A 21,905-nucleotide genomic window follows, 5' to 3' on the forward strand; every position below is an offset into this window, starting at 1 on the left:
CATCCTAATGGTAATGTTTTTTCAAAGGCAAAGTTTTATAAAAAGATGCATATTGTTTGATTCATCAATACATTCACTAACACAGTTATTGTTCAATGATGCTCACCAATTGGTGAGTAGTAGGTATTAGGTCATGCAGTATAGTGAAATGCATAGGTAAAATCAGGGGCACGATGAGTGCATGTAGTTCAGTAAGACATGTGTGATGAACGATAATAAATCAGGGGCGCAATGAGTGCATGTAGTTCAGTGAGACATGTGTGATGAACGATAATAAATCAGGGGCGCAATGAGTGCATGTAGTTCAGTGAGACATGTGTGATGAACGATAATAAATCAGGGGCGCAATGAGTGCATGTAGTTCAGTAAGACATGTGTGATGAACGAATAATAAATCAGGGGCGCAATGAGTGCATGTAGTTCAGTGAGACATGTGTGATGAACGATAATAAATCAGGGGCACGATGAGTGCATGTAGTTCAGTGAGACATGTGTGATGAACGAATAATAAACTGATGGTGAATGAACTGATAAAGATGAGTAGAAAGGTGGCCAATGGAAATGACAAGAAACGATCATGTATAACACATGTAGATAAATGTCTACCATAAATTTGCTAAATCTAGGCATGCAGGCGTAGAATCCCGGCACAAGGCCAGCCTCCATTACACAGTGGATTAAAAGCCAACCTGAGTTTACACAAGATCTTACATCAAAGAAGCAAAGAAGAAATAATTTCAAGCTGTTAACACCTTTAAAAATATTAAACATACAACAGTTGGCTGATATATTAAGTGTTTGAGTCTTTAAGAAAACTGGACATTAATAAGGTTGTGGGAGAGGGAAAATGATATAGAAATCTGAGTGGTGGAAGAGTAGCAGAGACTACATATAAGCTTTACATTCTGAGAAAGTTATAAGAGTGGTCATTATTAAATGAAGAAGATCAAGATGCTAGGAAAATAATTTTGAAGTAGAATTAAGGCAGGTTAAACTCCATATGCCTATATTTAGAAGGGGAAAGTAAGGATCAAATCCAGAAAGCATAACAATTAGTCAAAAAAAGCACATTACAAAAGATCATACAACAAGTAGCATACAGCAGAGAAAACTAAGCAAAGAGAAACTAATTAATCACCAAAACAAAGAAGGTACATTTGACTTGGGGGGAAAAGGGGGGGAAACGGCAATCCTAAATGAATGCAAACTATGAAGAGGCATTTCCCATTGGACTGGGCAGAGGGGCAGAGCATTTGCGAAGGTGCTTAGAGAGAACAGGAGATTGTGAACAGAGGGTCCTAGGTGAAAAACAGAGTGTGTTATTGTTAATAGTCTCTTGTCTCCAGGTACAGGCACTGACTCAAACTCTGAAACAACTGAGGGTGATAGGGCAGGATGGAACTACGCTGAGACAAGGGAGAGCAGCCTTTTGCTTGGAGTGTAGAAGTCCCCTCTCCAAACAAAGCACACAAACCCAAGGTTGGGGAGAAGACAAGGTTGATGGTGGGGATAGATGGATGGGGAAGATATGGGGTAGTGCGACAAAAATACCACTCTTAGGTCACTATGGGGGCCTTGGTGATGGTGATCTTACAGGCATTATGTCAAGTACTCTATTAATGTCTTTAAGTACATTTAAAATTGTGAGAGTGTGCAGATGAAAAACAGACTGGAGAGGGAATCTGGGGTAGACAGATTTAACTTGCTTATTAGGCCATTCTCCTGGAGACAAAAGTGGGTGTGGTTGCCTTCAAGAGGCCACACTTCTGCTTTGTCAAAACTCAGAAGAATAGCTGTACCTTGATGTGGGATTCCCTTCTGTGTGCTGTGAATACCATTTTTAGTAAAGGATTCTGTGGGCCTGTGCAGGGCAGAGTATAGGTTGGTGAGGAACAACTAAGCTGAATTCTAGGAGGAAGGAAGGTGAAGTCGAAGAGAAGCCCTGGAGCCACCAAGGGACACAGATGTGCTGAAAGTTTGCTGGTAGCCCACCACCTTGTGGTGATGCACAGATTAATTAGAGATGGGTTAAATTAAGATGTAAGAGTTAGCCAATAAGAAGCTGGAATAATGGGCCAAGCAGTGCTTTAAATAATATGATTTCTGTGTGATCATGTCAGGGCTAAGAGGCTGGCAAAAATCTAGCGGCCTTCATACAACAGCACGTCACTAATTCACTGTTTTCTAGGACAGTGATGAGTCCACGGGACATGATGTGAAAAGGAGAGTGACAATAGGCATCCCAGGAAAGGAGAACCAACTCCAGATCAGGAAAGACCCTTTTTATAGATTTCCTAGAATCTAGAATTGAAGCAGGACTCTACTAATTTTTCCTTCTAACCTACATCTAGACCTTTCAAGCAAAGGAAGAAAGAAGTTTCCAGAGTGTGGCTGTGCAGTTGCTGTAACTGGTTCTGGTTCCCCTGTGCTATAAATTATCATCAAAATAAACTTCTGAACTGTGAACTGAAAGCCACAAGGACATCTGTCTTCATGAAAGCATCCTGAGTGAGCGACTGTCAAAGTCATTCATGGTGTGTTGAAACTTCTCCACTTCTTCCTCTGCTGTAGGTTACTTTCCTAGTAGTGTCCAGGCATTCTCAGGGCACCTCTGTTGTTGAGAACCCCAGGAGTCTGGACATAGGTTAGAAGGAGAACACTAGTAGAGTTCTAAAGTTGTAGCAATGAATCAGTGGGTATGAACGGCTGCTTACAGCCGTTTCAGAGGCTCCTAAATTAGTTTTCAAAAAGTATAAATAAAAAAATACCATAAGTATTATAATATGTTCAATTATTACAATTGATCAAATATTATTAAATAGTCCCTCAAAACCTAAGGTTAAGATTACTACTATCATTATACTTTTTAAATATGGTGAAATGTTATAGCATCAATATTTCTATGACTGGGAATATTATTAGCAATCAAGACAGTTCATTAAATACTACTTAAAAACAAGACAGGCCTTGCAAAGTCACTTTCTCTCATCTTCATGGGCTTCCCCAGCTTGTTGCTGTTCTCTGTCTAACACTTCGACATGTAAGGATCCAGAACATGGACTTGGACATTACTTGGAGCTGGTGGGTGTTGGTGATCACACCCCACAGGCTCCCAGCACTGGTTCTAGTCATGATTTTTCTGAGTTTCTGGAAGTTACTGAAATAGGAAGTACGACTGCACTGACATGGTGAGAGCGTGTACACATTCCATCCTGCGTGGTAGTGAAAACTGAAAGAGGAAGAAGGGCTGGGGACAGTCAGAACTTCGCCAACAAAAACAAGGATCAGACCGAGAGAACCCAACATCAAAAGCTCTTCGGATCCTGAGGGCCCAGCTTGGGAGGACTGGGAGACACACGCACAGGTAGGCAATCCTGAAGAGACTCGGCCTGTGCAGTACTTTCTTTCTGGGACTTTGATAAGGGGAACTGCTAATGCTCAAAAAAGCACTGGAGACACTGGGGCACTTCAGAACTAAATGGGAGAAGGGAAGAGGCATCTGGCTTACCTCTGTCCCTGTTCTTTCTAGCTGCATGATCTTGGTGGTCACCAACCTATGGCCATGTGACTATTGGGAGCAGAACTCTTGCACCTGCAAAGGCTCTCAGGCCATTCACTAACTGGGCAGCCTAAGGGCTGAGAACAGCATAGGGAAAAGAGAGCCAAGCTGATGTTTTCCTCTTGGCTTAGCTGCTACTCATTAATCTATTGATATTTAAATTATCATCTGCCACCCCACAAGCCCTCAGTCAGCACCCTGCTGGACACTCAGGCCATGACCTGGCAGAGCTTCTGGTTCCACAGACAGGCTCTGCCACTTACACATAGATTTGAATTAAGTATCTCTGTCGTTCTGTTAACCAATGAGACTCAGAAGTCAGAGACTGGGGTGAAAACCTGAGAGCAAACAGAGACTGAGTAGCAACTAGCTGACCTTGCTTTTTGGCCAGAAACACTGCAAGAGAACAGTCCCTTCCCTCCTGGCAGAACCAAGAGGAAGCTCAAACTCCAGTCCACACCTTTTCCTTCCTGTGTGTCTTCTCTATCCAAGTTGCTGGCTTCTCTATGGTCAATTCCAGCCGACTAGTCAATGAATGCTCACAGTTTCAAGGCATAACTTTATTGGGCAGAATTGGGAGTGTCAGAGTGTGATCAAAGTATTGTACAACGTCAACCTGAGCTCAAAAAACAATTCCACAGACAACTTGGTCCTTCCAACTGACAAGGACGTGGATCTGACCTTGAACCTCAGGGCACGTCTTCAGGACTTCTCATACTGCTACATTCAGCTGCTTCTCCATGCTGAAGAGACTCAGACACAGGCTGCCATTGGCAGAGGGGGAAACAGGGATGTCAGAGAGAGCTGGGTGCAGTACCCAACTGTGTATAGGCAACTGATTAACAATAAGTACTTTAAATATTATTAAACATTGATTTTATGCCACTGAACAAAGCGTGGATTACTTCCACATGTACATCTAACTTTGGACTCTGGATTTTCTTTCTGATTATGATTTTATTAATTAGCAGAAAGGATTTTTTTCAAGGATTAAAAACACTACACGATCACTTCTACTAAAATATGACAAAATATAAAAGGCTAATTCTAAACGTGGTACTATTAGACTCACAAAACCAACAAATGGGATTAAGTATTTTGAGTGGTATGTAGCAAGAATTGGAAAACTTTATGAAGGCTGAATTTTAATATCTCATGACCAGAGAGAAACCTGAGGATGAAAGTCAGCAGATAAAGAAAATTCACTTAAATTAGGCAGAACTGAGGGAAGAGCTGGAGCTCCATTTTACAAATGTTGTGTGAATTTTAGGTGTGGACCCAGGAACTCCTGAGGATTCATGCTGTCTCTCCGTATGATGTGTTTATTATCAAAATCTTGTGGGTGGGCCTAACATCATGGGGAAAGACCTTAGGAATTGATGTGTTTTGTCTTTTATTTCTTGGAACCACCAGTTTTGTCTGGCAGAAGACAGGCCAAGAATACAGGAAGGTTCACAGTCTCGAGGTGGCAGCAGACCCTGGGAGCATAGATTGTTTTGTTTGTTTGTTTGTTTGGATTTTATTGTATTCACAGTAAGGTATTTAGTTTTTAATTGAAAATGTATAAAATATAGTCTAATCCTCAACTCCCATTTAACTTTATACTTTCTCTCACTCTCTCTTTCTCTATCTATCTATCTATCTATCTATCTATCTATCTATCTATCTATCTCTATCTCTCAAGCAAATAGACAAATACAAACAAACAACTAAAAGGAAAACCAATCAAACAAACAAATCAACAATGACAACAAAATAGTACAATGAGCACAATACTTTTTAAGAGCAAAGTGCATTTTCTCTTCCAGCCCTGGAAGCTCCATCATGATCCCACAAGTAGTGACCAATGAGACTGTCACAGTGATTTCACCAAATGGAGTTAACTTTCCCCAAACAGACAAACCCCAGCCAACCCACCAGATGCAAGACAACCTGAAGAAATATCTAAAGGCAGAGATCAAAGTGATTGCGGTAAATCCAACTCAGAACACTTGGAGTGGGTGGAGGGCAGAGCAGGAAACACCATGTCTGAGGACTAGAAATAGATTCGGGGAATGGAAAGCCTTCATTTTGACAAAGTGATCACAGAGTAGTCTGTAGACCAGCAGAAAACCCTTGGCAAGATGTATATATCTCTAAGACTTTCCACAAATTAACAAGTATTTCCCCTTATTGCAAATATGAGTTATTGAGATTTTGTTGTTTAATTTATTTTTTTATTTTTAGAGAGTACTTGGTAGTATTTTATTTATTAAAATATTATAGATACATCCTTGGATAATCACTGAGTATGAAATACTTTTCTCCCCTTTAGGGAGAGGAGGCAGCATAAAAAGACCACTGGATTTCCTCTATGTGCTCATCCCAGATTTACTAAAGGCACTCTTCAAGGGTAAAGGGAGAGTATGAGAAAGAACATATATTTGTGCTGTGAGGAAAGATAAGGCTGTTTCTCAGTGTTGTCTGTTTTAACACTATCTGCATGGGCCTCTGAGTTACTCAGTTTTAGAACTTAAAGAAACCGTTGTCCTTGCCTTGGGCATACCATCATCTGGATTCCTTTGAAGTACATGCAACAAAAGTTTTAAGATTGCTTGACCAAATTTAAAAGAACCGTGAGTCTGTGAGGTGAAGGAGATCAGGAAGACAAAAGTGTCCTTCTCCTACAGAGGCTAGGGATCCCTAGAAGGGACACCTGGGCGGAAGCGGCTGTGGAGCTGGGCAGAGAGGCTAGCTCAGTGTGGTGTTCTGTGAGTTCTGGGAGATGTGGCACCCAGAGGTTTCCCTTAGAATGTGCTCAGAGTGGAAGGAATTTCAGATTACTCATCTTCCCACAAGAAAGATCAGGAGACTTTTTAACTAAGGGCTTACAACTTAGCACCAGCCAGGAGATGCTGGGAAATTTCTTTCTTTTTTTTTTTTTTTTTTTTTTGGTTTTTCGAGACAGGGTTTCTCTGTGGTTTTGGAGCCTGTCCTGGAACTAGCTCTTGTAGACCAGGCTGGTCTCGAACTCACAGAGATCCGCCTGCCTCTACCTCCCAAGTGCTGGGATTAAAGGCATGCGCCACCACCGCCGGGCCTGCTGGGAAATTTCTTGAACATGAAAAGGGTTCATGAACAAAAGTACTTGAAGATGGCCTGAGGCTGTGGCAGGGCCACATCTCTCCAGAAGGAACTTTCCTCACCTCTCAGCTATTACAGTGTCTGTGTGCTTACAGTGACAGTACAGAAGGTGACAATTCATGAGCACCATGGGAGGAGTGGAGAGGTCCCACTTGTCATTGCTGGTTTTAATCTTCCATCTCTTTTCTTTCAACAGGCGATCCAGATCATGTGTGGTGTGATGGTGCTGAGTCTGGGCATCATCTTGGCATCTGCTCCACACACCGCACACTTTACCGCAGTGATTTCTGTCCTGTTAAATTCTGCCTACCCATTTGTAGGAGCTGCGTGTGTAAGTAGAGTTCTGTGGGCACAAGAACAGAGGATGCAGGCAGCAAGGCTTCCACTCTTAGGCTCTGGCTTGTTGAAGGCACTAAGGGTGATAGACTGGAAATTTCTCAGAAGCTGCTCCATGTCTGGGGTCAGGAGGACATGAAGGTCCTTCTCTCAGAGCACAGCTCCACTCTAGATAGGTAGAGGAGTCTCGTGCACAGGTGAGGTTTCCTGTCACTGTGACTTCCTGTCTGCCTACTACAGCTCAGTAACAATCCTTCCTTTCCTCATTTTATTTTCTGATGCCTCCACAGCTCCACCTTTTCCTCATTTTGTTCCAATGACTTCTGCCTTAGTCATCTCATACCAAGACACCGTCTGATTTCACCAGTTTTTCACGAGTGTCCTTTGTCCCTGGTTTCATTCAAAGACCCTGCATTCCACCAGCTGTTCTGTCTCCAGAGCCAGATGCACAGATGGGGTGCACAGGTCCCTAGCATCACAGAGATAAAGACTCAGCATTTATGTATGTGGATAGGCTACTTAACTATGGAATAGAAATTACAAAATTTCTTTACCTTTTTTAAGTTTATCAAGAATATTTGCTTCTTGATTTTCTTTGATTTATTGGATAAGAGAAAGTAATTTTTATTTAATGAACCTTGTTAAAAATTTCTCACCATCCAACTTTATGCTTCCTTTGTTCTCATTACTTTAGTTTGTAGAACCAGCCACTGAGAGTGCTGTTTCTTGACTTCTGTGTTTATTAATATCATTTCTTATTTAAAGAACTAAAACAAGTGCAATTTTCTCACAAAGTATTATAAAAATCTGAGTGAAAGAAATTCATTTAGTACACCAGCATCACCTAGACACCAGGATGACAGTATGATATCAGCCTTGAGCATGACAAGAAATGGAAAGTATGGACCAACATCCTAACAGAAGGTAGCTGAAAACTCCTCCCCGAGATTCTGGCAGACTGAAAATTGCAAGTTAAAAAGATACTTCAACAAGTTCAAGTGAGAATCACTGAGAGAAGTTTGCCTGTTTTTTTTTTTTTTTATGAAAATCAGAGTGGCATAGCTCTTTTAATGAAGAGGGGACATACCCCATGGCTATTTTCCATTCTCGCTCCCTGGAGACCAATGCTTCAGATTCTAAAAATCATCTAATTCCAAAAGGTCCCTTTCCAATCAACAAAATCTGTTTTTACCCCCTCTTAAGTCTTTATTTAGTTTATGGAATGCAATTCTATTCTTTTTTTTTTTTTAATTTTTCGAGACAGGGTTTCTCCGTAGCTTTTGGTTCCTGTCCTGGAACTAGCTCTTGTAGACCAGGCTGGCCTCGAACTCACAGAGATCCGCCTGCCTCTGCCTCCCGAGTGCTGGGATTAAAGGCGTGCGCCACCACCGCCCGGCTTGCAATTCTATTCTTATCTACCTTTCTTGTGTTTTCTAAATAGTATGTGAGCAAAGAGACTGCTCTGAGATCATAAGTGTAACCTTGGTCATTTGGTCCTTGAGGCTTTTCCCATGGAGGTTTGTCATGAACCCTAGAGATTGACACTGTCGTCACTTTGTATAAAGAAATTGACCTGACAGCATTTTCCTCCTGTCTGAGCAGTTTATCATCTCTGGAATTCTGTCAGTCATCGGGGAGACAAAGTCAACGAAGTTTTTGGTGAGTACAAGAGCCTTAACCCTGACCCGATGAGGATGAAAGCCAGGGAGCACCCTTCAGGGCCATGCTTTTCACACAGAAGTTACAAATAAAATCTTGCTCTATTTGTGAGCTGATTCTGGGTTCTCCATATTCTTATATAGAGCACATTTTTCTTATCACAGTGACCAAAATAACAGTGTACCTTATGCCTGAGATCACTGCCAAGGAATGTCATGTAAAACTATGTTCTTATGATCCCATTGTGCAGACAACAGGCTACGATGATTAATGTTGATCATCAACTTGACCTGACAGGAAGCACCTTGGAGATTAAAAAGCATACCTCTGAGGTTGTTCTATTTCCAAAATGTGATAGGGTCATCCCTTAGGATAAAGACTCAGAAGGACCGAGATACTGAATATGTATCATTTTGTTGCTTAAATTGTTTATGTGCAGTATTTTGTCATAACAATGAAAAGTCTAACACAAAAAATTTTGAATTTTACTCTTCAGTAGTTAAGTTATGGTCCTTATTTTAAAAAGTTGTATTTGTTGTGGATATACTATATAATCTCACCACTTCAAATGCGTGAACAACCTCAGACAAAATGTTCACATGAGAATCATCTTTCATTTATATTTCCATAAGGGTAATGCTTTTGCTGGGCTTGAGTAAACATTTTTGAACCAAGAAGCAGAATAGTTGAATCATGAAAGTCTCAATAGTTATTTGTTTTGACCAAGAATTCAGCTTTATCTACTTTTAACTTATTCCTGAGGAATACTGAAGTCACTGGGAGAAGAAAGATGGATTATAGGAAGAAGCTTTTGAGATATGTAAAGATTCACCTAGCCATCAGTCAACTCACGTTCCTCAAGGAGTTGACTCAGGAAGTCATGGGACAGAATGCATGTGATGCAATCAACAGCTTAGGGACTTATTTGTCAAGATCTGACTAAACCAATCTCTCCAATACACAGAGTATTGATTACTTTTCTGTTGCCATGGGCAAATTCCAGGGGTAGAAGCAACCAAGGACATAGGTAGTCTCTAGACAAAATAAGAATGAAAGATACTTACCTATGCTCAAGAATGATCTTTTCATCCTGTGTTTGGAGCCTAAAGAAGATGGCCAACTAGAATAAACCTAGTCTGTTCTAGAACACACGACCAGCATTCTGATTGCAGCTGTTGTTAGAGGAGTCCAAGAGTTTGACTTTAGTCACTGCTTGTGTGAAGTAGCACCCAAAATGCCAAATTTTGATGGCTTATACAATTGATATAAAATATAAGTGTGCTGATATTAGGTCACACTCCAGTGTAAGACATCCGGGTACACCCTGGAAATTCTTACCTATAATTATACCCTTTAGACAGATCTTAGCTCAATTTTCACTTTCTCTATGTTGAGGAAGAAAAGAAGTCATTATTCAAAAAAGTTTATTTATTTTGCTGACACTATAAATGTAGAGATGAATCCAAAGTGAGCTTTGGAACTGAGTACTCAAGAACAATGAAAGTAAAGGAACTCTGGCACCATGGCCTCAGTTTACCAACATCTAGTTTCATCCTGCTTCTCTCTGCCCCACTGTTTCTACAAGTGACAACATCCTTTGTCACATGTCTAGATTTCTGCCTACAGCCATCCCAACGTGGCCCCAGTTGCAGCCAATCCTAAGCCTTTTCAGACTGCAAAGTCTACCTGACACTGAGAAAGGGCCCCGACAATCACCTTTCCTAGAGGTTCTGAGATCTCACAGCATCATCTGCCTGGGGATCAGGTCTTTAATATGTGGGTCTCAGGCCATATCAAATCCAAACTACAGTGCTGACAATGTTGAGGGACAGGGAACACACCTGGTATCTGCACCTCCTCCTTTGCTCCCAATGTCTTGAGAATTTTCCAGTTTTGCATTATGGTGTTCCATCAAAAGTCATGGGTGATGGGTGATTTTGCCAGGGGGATTATTTTATTTCTTTTCATTGTAATCCTATTCATCCAGACAATTACCAGTTACATTTTGGTTTGTAATTTTCTAGACATTCTGTAGTGCCAATACAAATGATAGAGGTTGTTTAAAGTGATCTGATCAAATATCATCTAGGAAATGGAGCCTAAGATAAATAAGGAAAAAAAAAAACTACGGCCTCTCCTCTTTCTAGTGATCACAACTATAAGTTAGGGAGATGGAGAAACAAATCATTAATCTTTCAGCTGCTAAGAAAGACTAATAAAGAGAATTGGCTCAACTTTGTGGGAAAGAGGTATGAATGAAGCCTGTTGCTCATTTCAGGTAGAGGGCAGCCTGATTACGAACATCCTGAGTATTTTATTTGCTTTCATGGGCATCGTTATCATCTCTGTCAGCCTGGCTGGTTTGCACCCTGCCTCAGAGCAGTGTGAGCAGAGCAAACTTCTTAGACCAACCGAGCATTATTTCTACCGCCGTCCCCTCAACAACAACGACTGCTCTAGCACCAAGAATGTTCTGACTGTGAGTATTCCTCAAGGCTCACGTAGCTCTTGGAAAAGAGTGGTCTTCCCCTAGTTTTTGAAATCCTTTCAACCTGTCTGGTTTGACATCTTAGGGAATAAAATAAACCTATAAATAACCAAAGTAATAAGCATGGAATTCAAAATCTAGAATAAGAGTTACATGGTAAAAGCAAGGAATCAAAGGAAAATTACCAAATAATATAGGTGATGAAACTGTAAATATTGTTATTAGAGTTTCTTAAGAATTGAAAAAAAGTTTCAAATTTAAAAGCATAAATTATGAGAGACCAAGAGCCTTGACCCGCAGATTGGTGAATTTAGATAGCAAAATATACCTGCAAGGCTCAGGTGGTATGGAGACACAAACGAGGAAACCTGGTACGTGTGTGTGATACAGGGGTGAAGAGGGCTGAGCAAACTTCAGCCAAGAACTGAGAGATGGAGTGTGGGAAGTGCAGGGTTATATGCCAGGGCCTCTACTCCAACCTATGATCACAGTAACCAGGGTCACGCCTGCTGCTTTCAGTACAGTTTAAAGAGACGAGATTACTAGATTTCTAGAATATAAGAAATTCAGAGAAAAGGAGAAGAGTGACGACAGAGATGTGAGGGAACTCCATTTCGCTGGAAGAAAGTAACGCAGTATAATAACAGGAATAACATGCCTGTAGTTCGAACATCCAAGGACATACATTTGACCCTCATCGCATAGAGAGAAAATAGAGTAAGATAACAATGAAGATACTGAAAAATCTTCATTTCCTTATGACAATAAAAATAAGATAGAAAAAACTGGAAAATGACCAGAGAGTCTCTGACCCTTATTGAGCTGGGTTCAGTGTATCTTCCCTAATTAAGAAACCATGAGAAGAAAAGGTATATGCAAATAAGATGCAGAACAATGGGAGTAAATTAATATCTGGAACAACTAAGCCTGACTTAGAAACCTGAAGCATTGAAGAGGAATCTGCATGGACCACAAAGTACGAGGGCATGATGGGACAGTTTTACATTGTAATACAGAGAATGGGTTGAATATATTTGCTGGAACAGTGTCTAGATAACGGAGGCATGCTCCCAACACATACCTGTGTGTGGACAAAGGAAAAGTTTACAGAATGGCATTCATCTTCCTTACAGTCAAGCAGTCTTCATTAAGAACACCTCAGACAGAAGTCATGGGCTATGTGTTATTAACCTAGGCCCTTCTTTGAATTGGTTTGTGACATTACAGACTGTAGAAACTGGACTGTTTCTCTGCCTTTTACCATCACGCAAAAGGCCAAGGAAACACACCCCGAGGAAGAAGGTTCTATCGATGCTGACTTTTACAAAGGTGTTGCACTGTCAGAACCTCACTAACCCTCACAAGTCTCTGTGGGGGAATTATGACACATGTGTAAGAAGTGAGCAGACAGAAGGCAGAGAAGCAGAGACTTACCCAACCTAGGAGAGCCAAGAGCAGGAGCTCCTGACTCTGTCCTGGCTCTCACTACTCCCCTCTGCCCCCTCGCTGAGTGAACAGTGTAGTAGGGACCCTGCCCAAGACAGGCAAGAAGCTTGAAACAGCTTTGGTTTAGTTTGGCTTCCATCCACTTCCCCTCAGGGAATGAAGGGCTCAGGCCTTGATCTAAGCCTGGGTTTGGAGGGATCCCTTTCCCTTCTTCATGGTGTCCTCTCTTCACTCTCTGACGGTGGAGATGGTTTCCTCTCTATAGTCACTTCCCACCAAGGCTTCTGCTGGTCCAGTCACCCCAACTTCTCCTCTCCTGAATTTAGGGAGTCCTTTCACTGATGCTGATCTTCAGTGTGTTGGAGCTTGGCCTGGCTATGCTGGCTGCCATGCTGTGGTGGAAAGAGGGCCACTCCGACTTCTCTCGGGTGAGTATGCTAGAGGCCTCTGGGAATCTTGTCTTTGTTCCTCTAGGATGTGCTGCCCTATGCTGCCGTGAATGACACAGGAAAACCAGTCACCATGACGTTAACGTCAGGGTGTTTGGACAGTAGGATAGGGCAGTAAATGAAGGGGTAGAAGGTGATTGAGTAGCTGACGAGGATTATCTGGTCATGAAAACAGGTGACCCTAACACATCATCTGCTTCTTTCCTTCCCGTTTGCAAACAAAGGAACTGAGGCTCTGAGAAGTTAAATGTATTTCCTGAAATTATGCTGAGTTTGCCTGTGTTCAGGATGCTGGAGCCTGGCTACCTCCCTTCTAAGTAGGGCTACTTTCTCCTACAAAGACAAGTCTCATTACAAGCCTTGACTTGGTAAAGACCAATGACACACTTGAATGAATTCAGTCAGCATCTTAGGCTCTACTTCCTTCCTTCTGATCTTAAATTTTTTCTTGCATCAAAGATGTTAAGTCAATGATGTTTAATAATTGCATATACCCCTTCTCAGCCAGCTCTGAATGCATGTCTTCAGTAATGGAGCCAATAGCTGTGCTCTGACCAAATCCTTAGTTAGAATGTTAAAATGAAGATTAGATAATATACATCAAATATGTGCATAACTTAATAATGTGCTATTCTCATCCTGGAACATCTATAAGTTCTTTGTATGAATGAAATTCTGTCATATAAATATGTGTGTGTGTGTGTGTGTGTGTCTATGTATCTACCTTCCTATGTGCATATGTATATATGCTTGTGTATATGTATATATAAATTTGTATATGTATATATAAATGCTTGTGTGTGTGTATATATATATGTGTGTGTGTATATATAATCATTTGTGTTCTGAAACTGAATATTTTCTCTATTCTAGAATGTGATTTTCCTGTCTCGTAATGCAAATAATGAATCCAGCATGGAATCAAAGTCACTTTGTAACCCTGTATATGAGAAATAATTAGTTTCTTGAGAATAAAAACAAATTTGCAAATATACAGCAGCAAGATAATGCAGAAAATCAAACTATCAGAGGCCAGCAATGCTTATGCTTCCTAAAATATATTTGCTTAAAAACTGGATATTAGTAATGTGTTGAATAGGTGTGTTCAGTGACATGCTTGATTTTCATGGCTTTGCCTTCAGCCAAAGCACAGACCTACAAATAGTGGCCTAAGAGCTTCAGATATTTCTTGGAAAATTAACAGAATGTTTTAGGAGATCTGGTGGAGCAAAGGGGCAACATTTTCTTGCCCCTTTAATTAACAAAAATAGGTACCATTTGATCCTTGTGTTCAGAATTCCTGTGCTGGCATGGGTCTTTCATCATAAACATTTTATTCATTAGTACGTAGAGTCAAGTGACCTGCAATGAAGTCTCAAGAACTGTACATGTTATTTCTTTCTAAATAAAGTATTTTTCTGCTTTTATGACTATTTTTTAAGGCCTTTTGTTGTTTTGTCTTTAAGCACAGATCAAGACCCCTGTGACAAAAACACATTATTTTTATATTCCTTTGCTGTCTGTCAATCAAAAACCGACATGGGATAGGCAACTAGAAATAAATCTCTAGTGTGTGTGTGTTGTGTGTGTGTTTTGTGTGTGTATGGGCGTGTGTGTGCATGTGTGTGTGTATTTAACTGAATGTGAAAGAACATTCAAAGTTAAGTGATTTATTTTGACGTGACAGATAACATACTTATTTCTAGGATTACCAAGGCAAGTAAGAGACATTTCTTCACTTCTTATAGGAGGCTCGACCGATGTCTGAGAAGTTAAGTGTATTGATTAGTCATGTAGAAGATCTGAGTTCCACTCCCAACACCCACATGTCAGCTCAGAAACATATGTAGCTTAAGGTTCAGGTGATTTGACATCCTCTTCTGACATTTGTGGGCACTAGACACGCATGTGGTACACAAACACACATCAACATAAAATATGCATGCAATATAAAAACTAATTAAAAGGAAATTTGTGATAAAATATGGAAAAGGAGAATGAGAATAAAATGAGGATCATATTGTCTAAGCCTTCAAGGTCTATTCGAGTCCACACTACAGATTACTTAATCTTATTTTCTGCCTAAAAGCGTTTGTAGAAGAAGACTGCCTTTCTTTGAGACATGTTCCCCTGCCCTTGCCTCCTGCCAGTCATGTGACTCATCTTGCTTCGGGAAAGGAAGGAAGGATGACCACCTAGAAATCAAAGTTGGTGTTTTCCGAATTGCATCATTACATAGCTCGATTGTCACTGTTAGCATCAAAATTTCCAAACCTCTTCTGAATAAGGAAAAATCATTACCAACTCTGCAGAAACTAAGAGGACTTAAGGTCACATAGTGAACACAGTTGTGCAAACAGTTTATACAAATAAATGAAATGAGAACAAATGGTAGTAAGATAAAAATAATGAAAGCAACCTAAGAAAAATTACCATCAAAGAAATTAAAATATGAATGCTCATTTAAGAAGTGAAGGATTGGGTAAGAGTCACCAGAGAAGCTCAGGCCCAGAGTGCTTCACAGGTGAATTAATTTCGATATTTAAGGAGAAATAAACCAATCATTTGCAAATGAATTTTTAAAAGAGAGTATAGGGTATTTCCATATTATTCTGTGGCTTTAGTATTCGGATACCAAAGGCAGAAACATTAGATGAAATGATAGATATGGAAGAATTCACTTCTAGTGCTTACATCCATTCTGTGGTCCCACTCTTGTCACAGTGTCAATCACAACCTGGGCACAGATCACACCATGTGGGACCTCCTCTCTGCCTTCTCACAGCCAGCTCACACTGGCATTGACCACATTCCTGTGGCATCAGTAAGCTTTGAGCATCACAGTCTATGTTTTGAAATTACTACTTCTTTTATAGCACTGTCAATAATTTATTAAGTTAGTGTTGGTTTAACTAACTTTTCTTGTTTATAAATAGTCTCATGTTTAAGACAAGCTGTAAAAATTTTTATACAAATTAAAATTTAAACATTTTCCTTCAAGTATTGTGTTTTGCCTTTTCTGTAAAATTAAATTTTATTCTGCTATCATATTGTCTATTCTTGTGTTCTAATTTATGTATTCGGACAGATGTGATGTGCTGAGATGTGTGTGTGTGTGTGTGTGTGTGTGTGTGTGTGTGTGTGTGTCTGTGAGGTTGCAATCATAGTTCTCTATTTGTAACACACTAATTTCTGCCTAGTTTCTTCAATGCTAATAACCTTAACTCAGCCCAAAAGCTCATCAACTAGTGAATAGTTAAGGAATTAAAGATATATATATATAATCAAGTAATATTTGGTCAGGATAAACAGTGGAATACTTTCATTTGCAGAAATAAAATGTATGGAATATGGAAGCATCAAGTCAATAAAATAAGAAAGACACAAGAACACAGTATTGTGTGTTTTCTCATATGCAGAAAAAAAAAACAAAAATACTAAGAGACCCAATGAGAAAAAGAAACCACGGGCCAGCTCAGCACCATTAGGACCAGATAGTTGGAGAGGGACACACACATGCCTGCCCAGGGCCTTTGCCCTAGGTGGGGAGAAGAAACCATGGGTCTGCTTGGCACCATTAAGACTGGGTGGTGGAGAGCCATCATGGTGAGCACATACTTGGTACTGTATTGGAGAGAAAGAGAAACAGAATGGTTCTTGTCCTGCGGGGAGAGGCAGATCTGAAGAGGCAAAGGCAGTGAGGACTGTACTGATATTTGTTTGTGCTTTAACAAATAAAGCTTTCCTGAAGATCAGAGTGTTGAGCTAAACCACTAGAGGTAGTAGTAGTGACACACATCTTTAATCCGGGACTCAGGAGATAGAGGCAGAGGGATCTCTGTGAGTTCAAGGCCACCCTGGGCTACACAAGACTGATCCAGTCTCAAAGAGAAACAAAGCCAATTGGTGTTGGTTCACACCTGTATTCCCAGTACATGGGAGTCACATGCCTTTAATCCCAGCAGTAAGTAGGTGGAGACAGGAAGAGGCATGACTAGGCAGATAGAGGAATATAAGGTGAGAGGAGACAGGAGCTAAGTGCAGTCTGGAGATGCAGTCTGAAGAGAAAGACTGTGGACAGGATCGTCCTTTTGGTCTGAGGACTCAGTAGAGGTAAAAAGTCTCTCTAGTGGCTGGCTACACTGCTTCTCTGATCTCCCAATTGCCACCCACCAATATCTGACTCCAGATTCTTATTGAGAACAATTAGAATTCATGCAATAGCGGAATGGATTGATGGAGCATGCCTGCTTGCCACACAGGGCCATGGTAACTTTTAGTACTGGGCTGCCGCCAAGGGCCATGCCTGAGTCTGTGGATGGATCACAGCCAGGGACTGTGTTGAGGTCCATGGCTCCTGTTACCATCAAAGGCCCTATTTCTGCCCAGGGTCTGTTTTTGTTTTTTGTTTTTTTTTTTTTTTTGGTTTTGGTTTTGGTTTTTGGTTTTTCGAGACAGGGTTTCTCTGTGGTTTTGGAGCCTGTCCTTGAACTGGCTCTTGTAGACCAGGCTGGTCTCGAACTCACAGAGATCCGCCTGCCTCTGCCTCCTGAGTGCTGGGAAATTTGTGGGATTAGGGTGCATGATGTGAAATTCCCAAAGAATAAGTAAAATAATTATGTTTCAAAAAGGACCCAAAGATATGAAATGGGGTGAAACAATTAGAGACTGGGAATGGGGAGGCTTGGGGAAAGAGAAATGAGGACAGAAGGGTGGATCGATAGTGTCCTGCTTATGTTTCTGTTGCTGTGCTATCATTACCGGAAGCATCTCGAGGAGCAAAGCGTTTATTTTAACGTGCAATTGCGGTCCATCCTCAAGTTAAGTCAAGGTGGGAAAATAAAACAGAAACTGAAGCAGAGGCCATGGAGGAAGGCAGCTTGCAGGCTTGTTCCCCATGACTTGCTCAACCTGCTTTCTTATTCTATCCAGGCCTACCTGTCCAAGGGTGGCACTGCCCACGGTGAGATAGGCCCTTCTACATCACCTGTTGATCAAGAGCATGCTCCACAGGCTTGCCCACGGTCCAAACTAATAGGGACATTTTCTCAGTTGAGGTTTCTCTTACCAGATAACTCTAGCTCGAGTTAACAACAACAGGGCAGTCCTAGACAACATACAGTGTCTGGATATGTCCACAGTCTTTCTCCTCAGACTGTAACTCAGACTTTTTGAGTCTGTAGCAGAAAGGACAGTACCCATTGCTTTCTAAAATCATGCAAAGGTAAGAAGAAACCATACCGCATCTTAGCTTCTTCTTTTGTTTCTGAGAAGGAGCCCAGTTGGGAAGACTGAGTGTGCCTGGGCTATGGGAAGGTCGGTGTACATAAAACGCAAGGAAAGGAAAGAGTGGGAAACACCAGACCTAGAGTCTTGCTGTGAGTTGGCAATTAGCATTTTTCTTTTTAATCTGAGAGGAAATCACGCAGTTTTATTAGGTTGAGGATCATTGCTTTAGCATCATTACACTGTTCATATTGCCAAGGTCACACATATAATCACTCATGATTAATTTGAGCTGATTTATTGGAAGAGCAAGGGAATTAGACACTAAGGAGTACTACAGCACACCTTAGTTAACACAGGCAGAAATTAGATATGATTTTACCTAATCTCAGAAACCTTGATTTCCTTGTGACTTGATATTAGCATTGATGGTAAAAGAGATTTGAAAGTAGTTTGCATGCACAAATGCTTTATTCTGGTAACAAAAGTAGAAGCTGGACATGCAAGGACTACACAGACAAATACTACTGACTGTGAACTTCCCAAGGTGTGAGAAGGATTTCCAACTAGCCCAACCAGTGATTGGGTCTTGACCTCGAAGCAGCAGAAGAAGCTGCCGATCTTTCTGAAGGGGTAAACCCAGGTCCTGGGGGTGGGAGGGAAGTGAGCATGAGACTGGGGAAAGACTGCTTTCTTGTTTCTATACTATCTGGTCCCACAGTCATTCAGTCCCAAAGAACCACAAAGAGGCTTATAACACCAATAAACTCTTTAGCCTCATTAACTAGCTCTTACAACTTAAATTAACCCATAATTCTTGTCTATGCTAGTCACGTGGTTTGTCAACCTTTTTCAGTGAGGCCTTCTCATCTTGTTTCTTCTGTGTCTGACTCTTTCTGCCTTTCCTCTTCCCAAAATTCTCCTGGTCTGGTCGCCCTGCCTATACTTCCTGCCTGGCTACTGGCCAATCAATGCTTTATTAAACCAATAAGAGTAACACACTTTTATAGTGTACAAAAGCATTATCCCACAGCACTTCCTGACCGAACTATGGTTGCAGGTAATTTTGGTTCTCTACATCACTGATTTGTCCTATACTGACCTAATAAGCCCTTATCATATGGTTGGCTGTGTCTCAGCCTTGAAAGGTGTCTGCAGTCATAGTGAAGAAACTGATTGAAAAAGGGTGATATCCCATAAATTGGTGCAAAAATACTTGAGAGGGTCCTGATGAAATGATGTGACTCACTTAGGACATTGAACTCTCAGATTCTGATGCATCTATTCTGCCTGAGGATCTGCCTTTTCACCATTAGTGGCAGATACATTCCCAGCCTGACTGGAGTTCTACTGTGCCCTCTACCCCTGTTTTAATATTGGAGAAGGGAGCCTGCTTGTTGGTTCCCACTTGCCCAGCTAGCTTAGCCCGGAAATAATCACACAGAAACTGTATTAATAAATCACTGCTTGGTTCATTAGCTCAAGCTTCTTATTAGCTAACTCTTACATATTAATTTAACCCATCTCCATTAATCTGTGTATTGCCAATTGACAGTGGTTTACTGGCAAAGTTTCAGTATGTCTGACTCTGGCGGAGGCTCCATGGCATTTCTCTGACTCCACCCTTCTTTCTCCCAGCATACAGCCTAGCTTTCTCTGCCTAGTTCTGTTCTTCCCTGCCATAGGCTCAAAGCAGTTCTTTATTAATTAACCAATAAAAGCAAAACATAGACAGAAGGACCTCCCACACCAGTTAAAGAATTAGACAACCATTGTTTGCAGAAGTAACAGTAAATGTTCCTGAAGGAGATCTAAGCAAGACAATGCTGATCATCCACAACCTGGCTTTGTTTCTAGAGTCGTGAGTGTGTCTGTAAATGAACCCGGTGGTTATTTCCTCAGCTGCTATGCATAATTGGAATATATAGTCTAAGGAGTTGGTAGGATCTCTACATTTGTTCCCCGACTTGTGGAGTGAGGTATATCGTGGTTAGAGGGCCAGTAGAAGCTATTATATGTGTGTTTCCTTGGGAAACTCGTGAGCTGATGTCAGTAATCATATCCTTGGAATAGTTACGGAAAGAGCATACTAATAATGTGAAAGATGTGGGGTGATTGTTTCAACCACACCTCTTTGTCTTTCCTGTTTGACTTGTGCAGAGGACAGACAGACCTTAGAGCATGACAGTTAGGTCTCATTCCGTGGTGGGTGGGTTAAATTGCGGCTTCTTTTGTACAGTGTGATTTCTTTTGTATTTTCTTCCAGATTATTTATCTCCTGGTACTGCATGTAGCAACTGATAAGGTAAGTGTGTTTTTCTCCGTATCTGTCTGTGAGGTCCATCAGAACCAATTTGTTTTCAGATGGCAAACCCAGCAGTATGACTTCACTGCCCAGTCTGTAAAGCATGGTAGTTGTCCCCAAGCCTATTTCTCTTTGCACTTTGTGTTTTCTTAGATATGGACACTTCTGCCCTTTTGACACTAGGCGTCAGTCTATATTAAGGTTTGCATTAAGCCGGGCGGTGGTGGCGCACGCCTTTAATCCCAGCACTCGGGAGGCAGAGGCAGGCGGATCTCTGTGAGTTCGAGACCAGCCTGGTCTACAAGAGCTAGTTCCAGGAGAGGCTCCAAAACCACAGAGAAACCCTGTCTCGAAAAACAAAAAAACAAAAAAAACAAAAAAAAAGGTTTGCATTGATTTTACTGCATTCTTAGCGTCATCTGAAATAACAGCTTAGCTTAGTAAGTGAGGTGTTGCAGACTTCTAGTGAATGCACACCTCATACATTCAAGTGCTTGTCAAGCTTGACTTGTTCAGTCATTTTTAGGGACCTTGGTAAAATTCCAAATGGGCTCCATGTGTGTGTGTGCACGTACACACACCTACACACACATCTACACACACACACACACACACACACAAAATATAGTCAAACACTTTAGTTATATATGTTCTCTGCTCAAAAAATAATTTTTTTGGCACATTTCTAAGAAGAATTTTAAAAAGAAAGAAAGAAAGAAAGAAAAAAGAAGCTACTGTTTTTTTCCTTGTACTGGAGGGATTTTTATATGATTTCTCAGATTCCTAGTATTGCATTCATTTGTGTACCTGAGTTGAAGTCTCATAGTTTTAAAAGAAACCCCCAGGAAATGAGTATATATTTTACAGATATTTTATAGATGTATTATATATATATATATACAGATATTTACTAATGTGTAAACTTTTTAAATACATAAATTAGACACAAGTATAGACAATATGACAGCAGAATAAAATTTAATTTTACAGAAAAGGCAAAGCACAATACTTGAAGGAAAATGTTTAAATTTTAATTTGTATAAATTAAATCTTTACAGCTTGGCTTAAACATGAGACTATGAACAAGAAAAGTTAGTTAAACCAACACTAACTTAATAAATTATTGACAGTGCTATAAAAGAAGTAGTAATTTCAAAACATAGACTGTGATGCTCAAAGCTTACTGATGCCACAGGAATGTGGTCAATGCCAGTGTGAGCTGGCTGTGAGAAGGCAGAGAGGAGGTCCCACATGGTGTGATCTGTGCCCAGGTTGTGATTGACACTGTGACAAGAGTGGGACCACAGAATGGAT

At 40.8% G+C, this 21,905-nt stretch overlaps 1 protein-coding gene across 1 annotated transcript; it reads left to right on the forward strand.

The window, feature by feature from the left end:
* The first annotated feature begins 3,226 nt into the window (after positions 1 to 3,226).
* Positions 3,227 to 14,487, forward strand: LOC121454469 (membrane-spanning 4-domains subfamily A member 6B-like). The gene is made up of 7 exons (XM_041661838.1): positions 3,227 to 3,364; positions 5,368 to 5,530; positions 6,879 to 7,013; positions 8,621 to 8,677; positions 10,956 to 11,156; positions 12,938 to 13,039; positions 13,934 to 14,487. Exons 2-7 carry the CDS (start codon positions 5,384 to 5,386, stop codon positions 14,015 to 14,017), a joined length of 726 nt encoding a protein of 241 aa, XP_041517772.1. The 5' UTR covers positions 3,227 to 3,364; positions 5,368 to 5,383; the 3' UTR covers positions 14,018 to 14,487.
* The last annotated feature ends 7,418 nt before the right edge of the window (positions 14,488 to 21,905 follow it).

Source organism: Microtus oregoni, unplaced genomic scaffold (genome assembly GCF_018167655.1).
Source record: "Microtus oregoni isolate MIOR12 unplaced genomic scaffold, Mior012 000012F_ref0000307, whole genome shotgun sequence".
Taxonomy (NCBI): Eukaryota; Metazoa; Chordata; class Mammalia; order Rodentia; family Cricetidae; genus Microtus; species Microtus oregoni.